Here is a 16,936-nt window from a genome sequence, read left to right on the forward strand (position 1 = left end):
TACAAACATATAGGTTAGGAAAGGCATATCATACCTGCACTCTGAACTTCCAGGTTGCTCCAACTGGAACTCCAGGTACAGGTCCATAATGATTCGACGGGACAATAGTGCATTCCTTAGTACGGCCAACACAGGCCATACCCTATAGACCAAGGAAGACAAGAGATAAATCAAAATGTTTGCAAAGCTTTAGGAAAGATATAAGCTTTATCAATGACTGACCCTGGCCAAGCACTAGAACTAGAAGACATACATTATGTCCCACCTGTATTTCTGGTGACTCAGAACTACTGTATCTACTTGAGCATAAGTCTAGTTTTTCAGCCCTTTTTTAGGCTGCCTTGAATCCAATATAACAATACAAGAACCAGTAGAGTGATCTTGTTTGCTGTGGACTCATCTTGTTGTGTTTCAAATAACAACAACAACAGCAACAGCAACAAGAAAATGTTGAGACCCTAATAAAAACAAGGAGCAACAAAAGTACAAGATAAAAGTATCAGCTATTAAAATCACATTAGAAGAAACTATCTACAGTAAATTTTGAGAATTGGACACTTCTACCAGAAAGACTCTCCATGCACTATCCTTGCTTATCATCTCTCTAACCTAACCATTCAAGGCAGAAACATTCAAAGAAGCACTTTTGGCAAAGGAACAACCATTTTCTCTTCTTATTTAAGAAGTGTGGGAGAAACTGGATAACCTGGGATTGGGACTACAAAAATAGTGTTTTGGTATCATTCCCACGCCTTGCATAAGCTACAGAAATTACAACGATGAAAATGTCTGAGTTAAACAAGCAAGTATTTACTTCTAAAGTTTTTTAAACAAAAAATACGATACTATCACATAATCAGCAAAACTCAGACCATTAATGTTTCTTTAAATGCATGGTACAATCCGTAGCCTAATAAACAGGTGTACAAAACTGAGTTGTTTTGTTAGTCCTGAAAGATGATAGAATAGAGCACCCCTCTTGATCTGGATCCATGCTCCTCTTATCACACACTGATGGAATATAACCCCCAAGACCCTTCTCAAATTGCAATTTAGCCCAAGAGTTAAACAAATGTAACTCAACATTATACTGGCCTCCAAGACCCCTCACAATATACTCTCTTAAGACACTGCCCTAACTGGAATTTGGCTCTAAGGCTGGAGGGGAGGGGGGAAACCTTGCTTCATCTTGCATTCCAGCACCTATCTTTGTATAGGACACACAGACAAACACACAAAATGATACATTTTTCTAATCATGTTTACCTTGCCCCAATCTCGCTGGCTGTCTGTGCATGCAGAAGGCATCTTTGCCTTCTTCTTGCTTTGCTTCAGCTTTTCCCCAGCTTTCACAACTTCATCTGAATCATTTTTACAGGAAGGACAGTACCTAAAAGATACAGGGGAATGAGGCAAACAAATAAATACAGAAGAAATAATGTCTCAGTAATTTTGTGCAGGGTTGACAAATTGACCTTGGTGGCCTGCTTGAAGATGAAGGTGGAATGGAGGCTTGCTTTGCTTTTGCATATGCTCAGAGCACACAGTAAGCAAAAAAATTGCTTCTCTTTCTCCTTACCTAGAATTGTTGATATTTGTGCTTCATATTCATTATACTGACACACTGTCTTTCCCACACTTTTTAAATGATCATAAACTGTACCATTCAATTTATTCTAGGAAACTCAAGAGAGTACAGACAGATAAGAGATTATTTGATTTACTCTGCCATCAACTCATCAATGGCATTTGCACAGCTTGCGTTCAAAAATTCCTGCGCCCTCCACTCACAACTGTAAACATGGATTACTATTCTTATCTCTTTTATAAGCATGCATTAAAAGTGATCGGGTGGCAATCAAGCTCATCCAGGCACTACAGTGCAATAGTGTATATTAAATAACCATGAGAATAATGGCAGGAAATACTCATTCTGGAAAACATTACTTCACAAACAAAATATTAACAATCTCAAATGTTCTTCATTTGATGAACACTAAAGGACTCTAATCAAACAGTTCATTAAATCCAAAGTTAATTTATCTAATGGGAATTCAATGCTATCCTATCATTAAGTTTCCATACGAATGTAAATTCTATAGGTCTGTAAAACTGAAATTCTATGCTCCCTGCACAAAGAAAATGCTATACACATCTGTGTCTTGCATTATTTACCAGTCCTCATCTTCTGGTATCTTGCTCAAAGGTGGATTCAGGCAGTATATGTGGTAAGCCATGTTACACTCATCACAGAGAAGTTGCATGTGAGCATCTTGTTTTCCGCCACACAAATAACAGGAACAAAATCGACATTCTTTATCTGGGTCAGCTCTGCAATGCTTGCATTCAGGGCCACTCTTTCCTGCAAAGCAGAATGGAACAAACTGATCATCCTAATTAAGGCAAAGGCTTTAAAATGATCATGCACAAGACTGAGTAAACTAAGAAAGAAACCAAAGAATATTTAATACTGTAGAGATATGTTTATTATAAAGTGTTATCTATAATGTGTTTGAATCTGTATTTATGTATTACATTTGTTGCCAGGGCCTAGCTGAGGGAGATAGGTTGCCATGGTAACAAAGCCTCAGAGGAGGTGGGCGGAGTTTAAGGAATAAAAGGTTTGAAAGCGTCAGTTAATATTCAGTCAGGAGGAAGAGACCCTGAGGAGAAGAGCAGAGCCAGTTAAGGGCTCTGGGAAATAGCAGAGTCAAGAAAGGACTCTGGGAAAAGCAGTTTAGTCCGGTGGATGAGACCCGGGGAAGAGGTTCAGAGTCAATTAGGGCTCTGGGTTGTGAAGCTGTGAGAATTCAGTAGTTCTTAGAATTTGTGAATATTTCTTCAGCAAGAGAGCTGAAGGTGTTACCTTGTTAGATTGCTTGGGTTAAAAGAATCTAACAGAGGGGGTTTTAAGGATCGCCAGTAAGGAAAGACTGGTGATCAGTGGTTTGTTCCGAGTATAGGGCAAACAGTGTAGATATTCACAATAGGGAACTCTGAAGTAGTATAAGCACTTCACTAAAGAAGGAGTTTGTAGAATTGTAACATCAGAAGCCTGAATGTATCTCAAACCAGTCATTTTGTAACATCAAGCCTTGTGCCAAGTTCAAATTCTCAAAACTGCAACAATTACGTTCTGTTAACAATAAAACTTATTCTCTTTGTATTTCAAACATGCCTCCTCCATTGCTTTTATGCTTGGTGCATTCCACACTACCAAAGTCACCTCACAACACAACTAAAGATAAACAGAGACATAAACCAGCGTCTCTAAACATATTGGTGGCAGTTTATTGATATCTAAAAGAAGGTTCCTCACGGAATATTAGTGGCATTAAAGAAGATTAATACTTCCTCACAAATACCAAATCACACTTCAAAAAATACTGATTTCGGAAGCTCGGCCCAATAATAAATTACATTAGACTGTATATAAACTGTAAGAAGTTCATGAGTATAAGTGAAAAATCTATTTTAGGACATTTGCCAAAGTAGCAAAATTCATTTCTGAATTTCACACAAGTATGCTCATATGTAGATTTTCTTTAGAATAGTCTAGTTGTTGTAGTACAGCATGATAGTAGCGTTGCTACTACTGGGAGAAGGGAGAAGAGGGCTGCTCAGGTGTTGGAGGAGGAACAGCAGCGGAAGCGAATTAGGGACATCTTCATGGCTCCAACAGATTCTGAGGATTTCGAGGGTTTCTCAGAGTGTGAAATGGAGGAGGGGGAAAAAAGCAGGGGAGTCAAGCGGTCTACTCGTGAACCAGATTCAGATGAAGAGCTTCAGAGGAAGCGTATCCGTGATATACTTAGTGCTCCAACATCTGATGATGAATTTGTGGGTTTTAACAGGAGTGATGGGACTGGGAGTGATGTTGAGGAGGAGGATGGCTTGTTTTGGACGAGACTGGACTACGGACTACTTTTGGACTCTGATTTTGCTTGCTCCCACCTTGTTTTGTGTGCCTTTTGGACATTCTGAATTACAAGCGGATTGCTGTATCTTTTTGTTATCCCAGATTATATCCCGGGATAATCTGGATTATATTTAAATTGGGGTTTTTGCTTAGCGGTTGCTATAGAGTTTTAGTTTGTGCTAGAGACCCTGAAGCAAGTGTCTCTAAGCCTTTTTTGTGTTTTATAAACTTGTGTTTGGACCTTTTATATTGTGTTTGGCTTATTGAGGCTTCTGGGTCTTGACACTAGTATTAAGATTTATTCAGAAAATGACATGCTTAAGATATAGACAAATGAAACAAATTGCACATTGTAGAGAAATATATGATTAGTAAATAACACAATTGCCCTTTAAAATCTGGGTCCAATTTGCCAATATACATGTAAAATTATTATATTTATAAAAGGAAAATACTTCCTTATGTTTCTCTGAAGATATGGATGCCTATGTATTTATGTATGTAACTCCAGCTATATATATAGCTGGAGTTATGCTTAAAAATGTAACTGTTCTGACTTGCATACAAATTCAACTTAAGCACGAACCTACAGAACCTATCTTGTTCATAACTTGGGGTTTGCCTGTATCTATGCATGAATTCTGTATTTTTAAAACATTACTGAATAAGACATTTTAGAATACCGTGGAATACAAAATACCTACTTCTGAACTGTCCATCTGCAAATGTCAAAGGATATGCCCCTGGTTTCTCAATCTTATATATTTCTTCTATAAAAAGGAGTTTGCAATCATTTATAACATCTTCTGGGCCTCTGAAATTAAGACATAAAAAGAACTTAGTTTCTTGAATTCCAGTTGTAGTGTTGACTAATAAAAGGCCAATGAAGGCTACCTCAAACAAGTGCTGCTAACACATGTTTTAACTTTAAATATATATTACACAAATATTAGTCTGCTATACTTGCAGGAAAAAAGACCAAACAATGGTACAGGCAAGATCAAGTTTCCCTTGATTAATTTTTATAATTGTAGCATATACCCAAATTTAACAATCAACATAAAATTAAACACAACTGAAAATCAAACAATGTTATCACTCTAAATAGCAAATTCATGGGATTGCGACTCAAATTGAGGCTAAAAGAAGATTACCGTTTCTCAGTAATATACCAGCAATCTGTGGATCTCAAGAATCACAAACATCAAAACAAATAAAGAAATATGCGTCCAAGTGCTAATTAAGCACACTTAGTAGCCATGGTCAGAAAAAAAACCATGGAGTCGGGTGGGGGGAGAATGCAAAATTTTATTGCAGGCCCCATTTGTGCCTCAACAATTTCAGTGGACAAACTATATCTGTACAACCTCACAAGTGCCAAATTCACAAGATTTGAGGATTGTTAAAAGCAAGGTCTCTTTTTGTTGTTTATTTTTTCAGTCGCTTCCTACTCTTTGTGATCTCATGGACTAGTCCACGCTAGAGCTCCCTGTCAGCCATCGCCACCCCTAGCTCCTTCAAGGTCTCTTATTCATAGGGTCAAAAGTTGAAAGTGACTTGACACAAAGCAATAAAGCTCTCTCTGAAATCAACAGGATTTCAAGTGGGGTTAACTCTGACCAGAGTGGCACCATATATATTCAGAAACATTAAAAATCGTAATATTGGACAAGTAGTTTAAAAAAAAAAAACAAGCAGTAGCATCTAGTTCAGTTCAGGCATTTACCAGATATATTACATCTTGGTAGGAATGGAGCAGGCATATACTGATTAGTGATTACCACAATATGGTATATGTTTAAAAACAATATACTTTTTAAAAAAAAACTTGTGCCCACCAGACGTCTGGGCTTTTCATATTCTCCATACCATCTGCTGTTCTTTGGGCATGATGGACAAACAATGCATTGAATGGAAGGAAAGGTGCTTAATGATTACTGACTCCTCTCAACCTCCCAGATGCAATTATACTGTAGTTCATACGATAACACCAGGTAGGCAGAGGCAACAGGTATTTGTATATCCAGTTTAACAAAATACCCAAAGACTGTAGACTTTTGGAACACATTCACACTGTACATGATTTTGCTTCGACTTTGATTACCAAGACTCCATTCTATGGTATCACGGGACCAACAGTACAGCTGATACAGCTCTAGTCCTCTCTCCTAAGGGATTCAAGCAGAGGAGTCAAAGGGCATATGTACACTGAAGGCAGTTTGACGGCAGGATGTCACTTTAAGGGCTTTAAACTAAGATAACCAAAATCAAGGAATACTCCAAAATAGAGCCCTTAATGTACATCAACATGTTTTAGTGTTAAGCATATCATACATAATAATATAATATAATTGTATATTGTATATACATATGACATTTATATTATAATGTAAAACAATATAATAATAATAATACAATATTATAATTATATATTTTATATTACATTACAATATAATACTGATATTGTGCTATGTTAATAATATATATTGTATGTATATATATCTTGTAAGCCGCTCTGAGTCCCCTTCGGGGTGAGAAGGGCGGCACATAAATGCCTTAAATAAATAAATAAAGTAAAAATATTAAATGATGGGAAACTCTACAATCTGCATATGGGATTGTAAAGAATTTTAAAATGCATTGTCTGAGACTGTCAATTTGTGATTACTGCAGATCCTGAAATTGGTTCAAGACTTGCCTCAGCAGTGCGCATAAACATCATCCGGGCTGTGAACCAGTTCAGGATTTCCCATGTAATATCTATACAATGAAACTGCCTCCTTCTCTGCCAGTTTCACATCAATCTAAGTGGTCAATGTACATGTACCCTTAGTAACTAACAAACCTATCTATCCCAGTCCCTCAGCAAACTGAGCCATAGCTGGTACAGTGCCATCAAACTGCTATATTTGTGCTGTAGGATACAACCCTGGATTCCTTCAGTGTCTCCAGGCTTTAAGGCTTCTATAAGAAGTTATGAAGATCAATCTTTCCTCTTTATTAATTTTATTTTTCTTTATTTGTATTTCACCTTTCTTGCAATATGGGATCCAAAGGAGCTCACAGCATAAATTAGAACAAAAAACTGAATTGAGAGAATTCTCATCCTGTCTGTTTATTCAAAAAAAAAAGTCACTGCTGCTTTTCAGCGTTGTAATGTTTTTTGTGGATATGCTCACACTTCTCACCTCTCCTCTTTAGTTTTATGTAAGTTTCTGGATTTTGAACTCACCAATATTCATCAGAGTTTCCCCTGCCACCACAGTGAGGATGGGAAAGCTGCCAAAATGTTTCATACCACAGAATCATGAGCACTGCTGGAATCAATACAGGAGAGGGAACGGAAAACCAAGGAAGCAAGGAATTGCCTCAGTTCTCTGAAAGAATTCTTTCAGGGGAAATGTACAATTCAAATGATGGTGAGGAAAGGGGAAGGGAACATACTAATTTCTAGCAGGCACTCATCCATCTTGAAGCCTGAATATCACAATTTTAGACAATGTCTGTGTGAGTAAGCAGCTTCTCTTTTTTCCCTTCAATACTGGAGAATTCTGTTCAATGCCTAAACCCACTTTCATAAGAGTGAAAGACAGACATGCTAAATGAAATAAAACGTCTTCCATTTGGGAGCCAATTTACAGGAACGGAATGTCTTTTCTGTGCTATCTATAACTTTGAAGAGCAAAAAGACTGGTCATTCACAAGTACAACAAGCTTACATAATAGTTCTAGAAGGCTCCAAATGATGCACTGTGCAGCCATAGATAACCCATTTGTGTGAGTCACAGAGGCCACGAAGAAGAATATATTTCACACACATTTTGTTTTGTAGTACTTTTCATTCTTTCCTTCATTTCATATTTCCATTTAAAAATTTAAAAAATCGAAGATATATACTCGTTCACTGTAGATTAATCTACTAAAATCAATGTGCAAGTGCTTCTAAATTTAATAAAAGATAGTTAGGATGCCATCCTCTACTCACAAACTTCACTGAGCAAAACTCAATGGAAATTATTTCATATAGGACAAACATTTTTAATATTCTAAAAAATAGTTAAAAAAGGAAAACCATCTAAAGGAGACAGTTCTAAACCATCTGGCAAAAGATCCACAACAAGAAACTAATTGATCTGGCAGTAGCCATAATTCATTACTATCAAACAACCTCCTCAAGTTCAACAAGGAAACATTTAAGGCCAGAAGGTTCAAGATTAAACAAAGGCTTAAAATGCAAGCCATGCAAGTCATGAAGTTACAATGCTAATTTTAACACCGTGAAATTACGTCTCTCTATGCCAAAATATCATCAGTAGTTCAGGGATGACTAAACTGTAGAAACAGCCTAGGATTTTACCGTGAATTCATTTTTATTTGCTCGATACGCCTAATCACAATTCAATTTAATAAACAAAAAGCAGAATTTTCTAGAAAGAGTCTGGCAAGTACAATGCATATGTTTGAAAAATATAATGGCCTAAATTGTGGCAAAGTTAACTAATGAAATCATTCCTACTCCTGCTTTCAATAAGAGAAGCAGTTCAATCTGACATACCCCTCACTCGATTCTGGCCAAATATTTTTCTGGGTTAGGTAAAAGTATGTCATTCTATTGTCTGTCTGTCATTTTGGCTCTGACTTTTAAACTTATACAATTTAACTAATTTCATAAATTTTAATCTTATTTTTCTTGTTCTTTGTTTTCCTTAAGTTGGGTGTGAATTTTTAATTTTTTTGTTATTCCTCAATTTTGGTAATGTATTTATTATTTTAATGTGGATGTCAATTTGTTTCGTGGGACTTGGGGGTGATTTTTGCTTTTTTTTCTTCTTCAGCAATTGATTATCTTACAAACAAGGCAGATAAAAATACGTATATGCATGTCTCAAATATTATTAATAGCACCTGCAAAATTAGATCAGGAAACCCACACAAATACCAGATCTTATTTATCTGGACAACACTGCTGAACTCTGTAACTGCTAACAAACCATATAGTTTGACATGTATTTTAGACAGTCGCCTTAATAGAATTGCAGTTATGCTTGCCATTTCCCCACCACTCTTTCGTATTGCTATGCCTTGCAATTTTGCAATTTTGGCAGTTTTTGAGGCAAATTTAGCAAGTAAGTCATTTTCAATTGTGTTGACAAATCTGGACATGACATTGAAAAGTACCGAACAGTCTATGATTTGCTTTTCCTATGGAATAATATCACACTCCCACCCTGCAAGGAGCTCAGATTCATAAGGTTACATATTTATTTTAAGAAACCAGTGCCCCTTCCTGTAATTATACTTTTAAACCTTCTACTCATACTAATCATGAGAACAATTTCTACCTCTACAACTTTTACGATAAATCAGATACCATTTGGTGGATGATTGCTGAAAAACAAATTTACCTTCTATGCCTTACAGAAGAAAATATAGGAAAAATAACAATATAGTATTTGGAGTTGAGTACAAGGAAACATTTTGTTATGTTCAGATTAAGATGACTCTCTCAATAGTCAATTTTTAGTTCCACAAGCTTTCCCATGACCAGTGAACGCACCAATCTTATTCACAACATGAAGTGAAACATGTTGGCTTGTCCTAAACCTGGTAACTGTTATATATGGATGCTCACTTGGGCCCTACAGCACTGAAATACTCTCAGTAGCTTGTTATTGGACACCACTGTATAGAGAAACAATCCGGATGTTCATGTGGGCATCACCTTTCTACCTTTTCATTGTTCCTTCTAAACATGCCATGATTAAACCAGAAAATCTCCAGTTAACCAGTTTTCTGGCCTCTCATCTGTATTAAAAGGGAACCCATTCTCCTACCAGGGATAGTCTTCCACACAGATACTCCAAACAAATACAAACTGTTTAAAATACCAGATAAAAAGATGGTAAACCCCCAAAAATATAGGAATGAAAAAATACACTATGACTGTAGATGGGCTGAAAAATTGGTCAATAAATTCTTACCCCAGCATAATTTTGGCATGAACTTCTTTGTTAGTCCTTGAAATTTCCCTTAAAGAGGTGATTTCTGCATCAAACCAAAATCCTCTCTCCTCTGGACTATCTACATTGTAGTTAACCATCACCAAATCACCCACACACAATTCATTCCATTTCAAAATAGTTCTTGCTCGTGGTCGTAGATTACGGACAGCCATTTCTACAATGCCACTCTCTGGGTATCTGGAAGGAAAAGTAAAATAAAGGGTTATGAATGCATGCAACAAATTACAAAACAAAACAAATATAGAATTTTCATTCTGACTACCAGTAACGTTAGGCTTTAAAATCACAATTTGCATTTAAAAAAAGAAAAGAAACATGGATATTTACAGTTCTTTTTGGTCCTAAACTAACAATTTTATACATTTATTTTAAAGAATAACATATGCCATGATTCAGGAGAACACACTAGAAATATAATAACAATATATAATTGAAATAAATAGCAATACATTTTACACACTAGTAAATGAGCCTAGGATTTCAACCTGTGAAGCTTATGACAAACAGCTTCTGAAAACACAAGGGAATATCAAGGACATTTTGCAAAATGGTACAGAGTTGTAAATGCTTTGTAAATAGAGTGTTGGAACAATGGTCTTATACACCCAAGACTGATAATGAGACCTACATATTGGATTGATTTATATTGATTTTAAACTACTGTTTCCTTCCCAGAATGAGTTTTGAACTTTTTCACATGTATTTTTGAAAAACAGAAACATGTTTCCCATTTATGTTATTTCAAATTACAGGTTGAATATTCCTTATCCAGAATGCTCAGAACTAGGATTGTTTTGGATTTTGGATGTATCTATTTATTGGATTTTGGAATTACTTACATTTAAATCAGTGGTTCTCAACCTGGGGTTCCCAGATGTTTTTGGCCTACAATTCCCAGAAATCCTAACAGCTGGTAAACTGGCTAGGATTTCTGGGAGTTGTAGGCCAAAAACATCTGGAGACCCAAGGTTGAGAAACAGTGATTTAAATGATATATAACTTTGATATGGAGCCCATGTCTAAACAAAAAATTCATTTATATTTCATATGTACCCTATACATATAGCTTATAGATCATTTTTTTTGCTCAACATTCAAACAATTTTGTGCATGAAACATCAAGTTTTTGTACACTGAGCCATCGGAATGCAAAAGTGTCACTATCTCATCTGCCCATGTGAAATCTTGACGCATTACAGATTTTTAGTTAAGTGATACACAACCCATATTACATTGGGGGGGGGGGGGAGAATCAGTTGGATTGATGTATTCCTAAATATGGGAATAAAATCTTAGCATTTTCAGCCAATCTCCAATTTAAATCGTACTGAAAATGATGTTTACGGAAGTGAAACAAACCAAGAAGCAACACAGGTTATGAGTACGGTTTTCCACAAAATTGCATTCATGAATTAGTATGAAGATTTTAGGTATCCCGAAATGCTTACATATGTTCAGTGAGGATTTCTTTGAAACACAAACCCCAAATCTTAAAATGAGTATGTTCTTTCTAATTCCAAACTCCTTTCAAAAGCAGATTCACAGGTGGCATGGGAGAGTCCTACCCCAAGTCCAAAGTCACGATTCTGCCCATACAAATAAAGCATCCTGCCATGTTCCTTCATTTTGTGATCCCAGTTTTCAATTCTGCTCCATGACCGATTAAAAAGCAAAGTAAAGTGACTTTTCAAAATCCAATATTACATCTACTAGGGCAAAAATAGAAAGGAGTATCACTTAGAAAGGCCACAGAACAGCTTCACTCTTCCTTGTACTGCATGGTACAGATGACAACACATGCTAAACCTTAAGAAAATTGTTATATCTCTTTAATTTTTTTTTAAAAAAAGTAACCACAAGAATCAGCTCTTAAAATGGACATGCATAAGAAAATGTAATCCTAAATGTACCACAGTGTATGATAAATTCAGTTTCCGTCTGTGGGATTAACTGTGTAACTTATGAACAGAAAAACTGTCTCACATTTCAATATCTCTTACTAGTGATTGCAGGTGTACAGAAGATATAATTTCTGAGCATTTTCATATTTTGTGTATAAAAATCCACAATCATGTGTATATAAAATAAATCCACCAATTAGTCTTTCTTCAGTCTAACAAGTTGTCAAACAGCAAGTCAAAATCCAAAAGGGAGGTGTGAAAGCTATTATAAGGAGCAACAAATCATTGCAAGTGACTTCACAAGCCAAAGGTATTAGTAATCTTTGAGTCAAAGTTTAAGCTTTCAAGTGATCCTAGAAGACTCAAAATATTTTTGTTTACACACACACACAGACACAATGTATGTATATATATATATGCACAAAACATGTTGAACTACTCTACTTTCTTGTGGTGTAGGAACCTATCCCTAGTCACTGGTAACAACATTCCTGCTAAAGAAGTAAAGTCCAGGATCATACCTATTTTGTTAACTGAGATATACCAATACACAAGTATTAAAACGGCTTCCTCATACTTCAAATAAGGATGCTGATTTCCCATGTACTAACCTAACTTAATTATTATCAAAAGCTAGTCAAAAGCGTAATAAGTTAATGTATTTTATGAAGATGAAGACAAATAAATATAAATGATTTTTATGAAATGTAAACTCTTCCAACAACAGCATGCTATATTCAGAAATGTATCAGTTTGAATGCTAAACCAACGCTCCAATAATAGATCAGGATTCATATCCATGGAAACCTACTGGGGAAACCTGAGAAAGTTGAATCCTCTCAACTTGAGAGACAACAGTAAACCCTCTAACATGTTTTGCCAAGAAAATCAAATAACAGGTATGCCTTAGGTCAAAAATTTACATACAAAAACAATATCAGTATGAAAAACTAAAATATGGCTACAGAACACAGTTGTTGAGTAGTACCTAAATTAATTTAGAGAGAGAGAAAAAATTATATATGTTCAATGTAGATTCAAATGACACTTTTCCACCTCTTATGGTGTGGGAGGCAGAGTAGAATATGAACATGAATCTCGCTTCAAAGGTTACAAGATGATCTACAAGTAGGCATATGGAAAACACACATAAAATCCAATGTATGTCTAAATTCAGTCAGTTCTTAGTTTATATATGGGATTTTAGTCACTCTTTTCTGGCCTATGCATGTTGATTTCATGCATTCGTGCTGTTTTCAAAACTTGACAGACAACTCCATAGTCAGTCAACTTGAAGAAAGGAAAGACACACCAAATGGAAAGGGAAGAAATGTTACTGTAGTCCATCATCATGTAAGAACAAACTTTACCTGAACTTAGCTACAGACAACTCATAGTTTTAGAAAGGTTAATTGACGGATGATCAATAGATCTGCAGCTTGCAACAGTGTTTGGGATTTTAGTTGGAAAGCGAAGGGAGGTACATGCTATGAATATAACATGACTACTAATTTAGAAGGACAAGATCTTTGTGGGAGAAATTTAAGGAAGGAAAAAGAACATATGTGAAAGATCAAAGACTTGGTTCCTCAGAAGCATCTGGGGAAGATGATGCAAAGTGCTATGATGGCAGAACCTTGATAGCAATTAAATTCACTCATAAAGAAATCTTGGAAATTTATTTAATGCTACGTTACTACTATATAGCAAAGTTACTAATAAAGAAAATGTGGTCAACTTCTCAGTTCAATACACCCAAAAGCCCACGCCCTCAACTCCCAAAAGTTACTCTATACAGCCTCCAGGTGTTCCAGTCTGATTCAGTTGAATTTATCGGGCTCTTTCCCACGCAAGACCCTAGATGTTTTCATTCTGTTTTCTTTCATTGAACTTGACTGTGAACTCATTACATGGAGGTGTTTTAGTGTCTTGAACACACCAAATACGAGTCCACCACCCAAAAGGTTATATGATAAACTGGAATAGCATGGGGAATTCACTCACAGATTAATTCTCATCCAGACAGATTTTTTATAAGAGTATTCCACAATATTTATATACTGAAAGCCAAACAACACCTATTCACATTAGGGAGAACATCTGAGTAGCCGGCAGCCTTTCTTAGTGGCAAAAATGTAACTAATAGAAATGCACTTGGCACTCAATATCCACTTAAAGTTTGGTTCCAGGATACCCAAATCCGTGGCTACACAAGTCCCATTATGTACGATGACATGGTAAAATGGAGTCCTTTATACAAAATGGCAAAATCGAGGATTACCTGATGCATTTAAAAAAATGTTTTCAACATGTGAATGGTGAAACCTGTAGATACCAAGTCCATAGATATGGCCATCTGCACCATAGAACTATTGGGACAATTGCTATCCCAGCAATTTCGTGTGGATAAAACAGAGGCCAGCATCCATATATAACAGGTTGCTACAGTTTTTAGAACACAACGTTTTACAATGTCTGCCTTATACACTTATTTCTATGTGGTTCTCCAACAAAATGTGATTCTGGGGGATTAAAATGTCCTGTCTGTCTGGATGACGTTAAATATCATGGACATTTAATATATACATATACTCCTTTGTATGAAAACCATAAGTAATAATTAGAACAACTTATCTATGGAAAGAGCAATATGTATTGCTCACAAATAAGTCATTTCAACAATTTCTGTGTAATGGAATACAGGTTGATCCTTCCTTATCTGGAAATTTGAAACTTTCCAAAATCAGAACCTTTTGCCACCAGCTGCCTGCTTCCACCTTTGTCTCAGAAACTGTGACACTCCTGCTTTTTGGTTCGCAAGGTGGAACTGGACAGCTGGTGGACTCCCCGAAGATCTATTAAATACAGGTGCTGTGTTTTGTTTGTTTTTTAGTCTCTCAAATCCTCAGTCTGTCTCCCGCCAGGTGTTTCACAAATATCACAAGTAGCAAATATGTGGGACCTAAGACTGGACAGAGACATGAGGATCTGTCAAATGACAAGAGGCACCGTCTAGTGATGAGCACTATGCTTGGATCCTTGCTACTTCCAAATCCTCAGTCTATCTCCAGCCTCATGTCATGCGAGTTCATTACTTGTTTTGTGTATGAGATGTAAGGCTGAGAAAGATGGAGAATTAGTGAAATTCTGGGAATACAAAAAAAGTGCTTGAAGCAAATCCCTGACTCTCCACTACCACCCTACTCTGTGGCCTCACAAATATGGTGGATACTACACTACTTGCATTGCAAAATATGGTACCTACTTTGCTACCTGCATCCCAAAATAAGGAAAAAATCTAAAATACAGGTATCAAAGTAGGTACTCTATTTTGCAATGCAAGTAGTTTCAGCAAATCATATTTGTCATCACAGAAATACAAAGGTAGTTACTACGGGATGTGTACAAAGTCTCCTAAGCGAACCAGAATCAAAACCATGTGACACTGTTATCCTATATACATCTTTCTGGGAACAGGACCTACTCAACTGATCAGGTCACCTTGGATTTCGCTATAAAAGGCTAATAGTGCAACATACAAAGCAGCTGCTTGGATACAATTTTGTTTGTGTATGTTCCAAAAAAATATCTACACCCTTAACAGCTTATAATAGTGGAATTTTAGTCTGTTTTTCCCCCAAAAAATGAGATTAAAAAGTCCAATAGTAGAGAAGCATTATGACATTACAAGAGGAACTTTAAGTAAGGTTTGCAACTTCGTGCTTCAACAATACAAGCAGTATATTATTGCACAGGGATAAAATCTAAACAGCTTACATAAAATTGGAACTTAGGCTAGAATTTGTAAATGATCAAATGATTACTATAACATTTATAATCGTATTCTACCATATTTAACCATATTTATTTAAATGCATTTACTTAGCTATCAAATAATCCCCATAGCAATTATTAGCTGTTAAAGGGTGTGTATGCTTTTGGGGACCCTATGTCTAGCAATAGTAGTACAAATCATGGGAGCCAGCATAAATTTGCTAACAAGAATGATTCATTCTGAATACAAATATACAAGGAGCAGTTACATAGTTTCAAAACCAGTAAACTGGAGGGAAAGAAAGGGAAAGAAAGATATACAACATCAGCTACAACAACAGGGAGAGACTAGGACTGATGTCCAGCACGGAAGTCCAGAAACCCGTGACTTCAGCTTTCTTTAGCTTCTAATGAGTAAAACAATTTAGTATCTATTGTTGAAATCTCTACAGCTATACAGGCAGGAAATTGGTTTCTTTGTTCTTAACGGATCTAAAAGTCTGAAAATCATCAGCATAGCTTCATTGCAATACTGGATGCAAACTGAATTACAAACTTGCAATTAGGAAGATTTAGAACATCTGCTGAAAATATGCAAAATTTCAGCCTTTAAACGTTTATTGTAACAATGTGATATCACCCTACATACAGGATTCAAACCTCAAAACTATAGCAGTGCAATGCAGCATTCAGAATGCAGCACTGCAGTACTTGAAATAACGCTGAATGGGATAAAAAATAAATAAAAGCAGACTCATTTCATTTTCAAAGATACTGTTTACCTAAAAATTGTTTGTGGGAACAAAAAAAGAAAGCACTGCCATTATTCTCTAGTATATTTTCCTTACATAGTGTAATCATTACAATGCTGGCACAAATTAAACAAACAATATACTTGTCTGTTACATGTGAGCTGCGCATTGCCACACCTCAGGTTTACCAGTTAAAAATCTAAGTAAGGAATGTGATGCTGATTTTGTTGAAATAATGTTTATTTTAATAGATCTGCTGCTAGATACATTTGAAAATAACAATTTGTGTTGATTGACAAATTTCAAGAAAAGGGTTACAAAAATTAAAATTATTTTAATACAGACGTGTATCTAATAGTCTCAATATATACAATGTAATATATATTTTAATGCAAGTATAAGAGCAAATTTTGAAAAATTCAATATACTGCACAAAAGATATTCGAGTCTGAAAGCTTAACCCTACTGAGTCTGCTTCTAATTTTAAATATTAATGCTAACATAGCAGAACTCTCATGTGATCCTCCATCTCTATGGAAACCTTTCTTAGCAATTGGTTGCCCATGA

The 16,936-nt window shown here is 35.9% G+C and overlaps 1 protein-coding gene across 1 annotated transcript in view; it reads right to left on the bottom strand.

Annotated features, from left to right (window-relative positions):
- UHRF2 (ubiquitin like with PHD and ring finger domains 2) overlaps positions 1-16,936 on the bottom strand; it is a 61,748-nt gene that overhangs the window by 19,270 nt on the left and 25,542 nt on the right. Inside the window, exons 4-8 of the mRNA XM_060762299.2 lie at positions 9,901-10,119; positions 4,624-4,733; positions 2,176-2,362; positions 1,267-1,390; positions 35-142 (exon numbers count right to left, since the gene is read on the bottom strand). Of these exons, the coding sequence (XP_060618282.2) occupies positions 35-142; positions 1,267-1,390; positions 2,176-2,362; positions 4,624-4,733; positions 9,901-10,119 (748 nt within the window). The remainder of the gene's footprint in view (positions 1-34; positions 143-1,266; positions 1,391-2,175; positions 2,363-4,623; positions 4,734-9,900; positions 10,120-16,936) is intronic.

The sequence above is a fragment of the Anolis sagrei genome, chromosome 2, assembly GCF_037176765.1.
Source record: "Anolis sagrei isolate rAnoSag1 chromosome 2, rAnoSag1.mat, whole genome shotgun sequence".
Lineage (NCBI taxonomy): Eukaryota > Metazoa > Chordata > Lepidosauria > Squamata > Dactyloidae > Anolis > Anolis sagrei.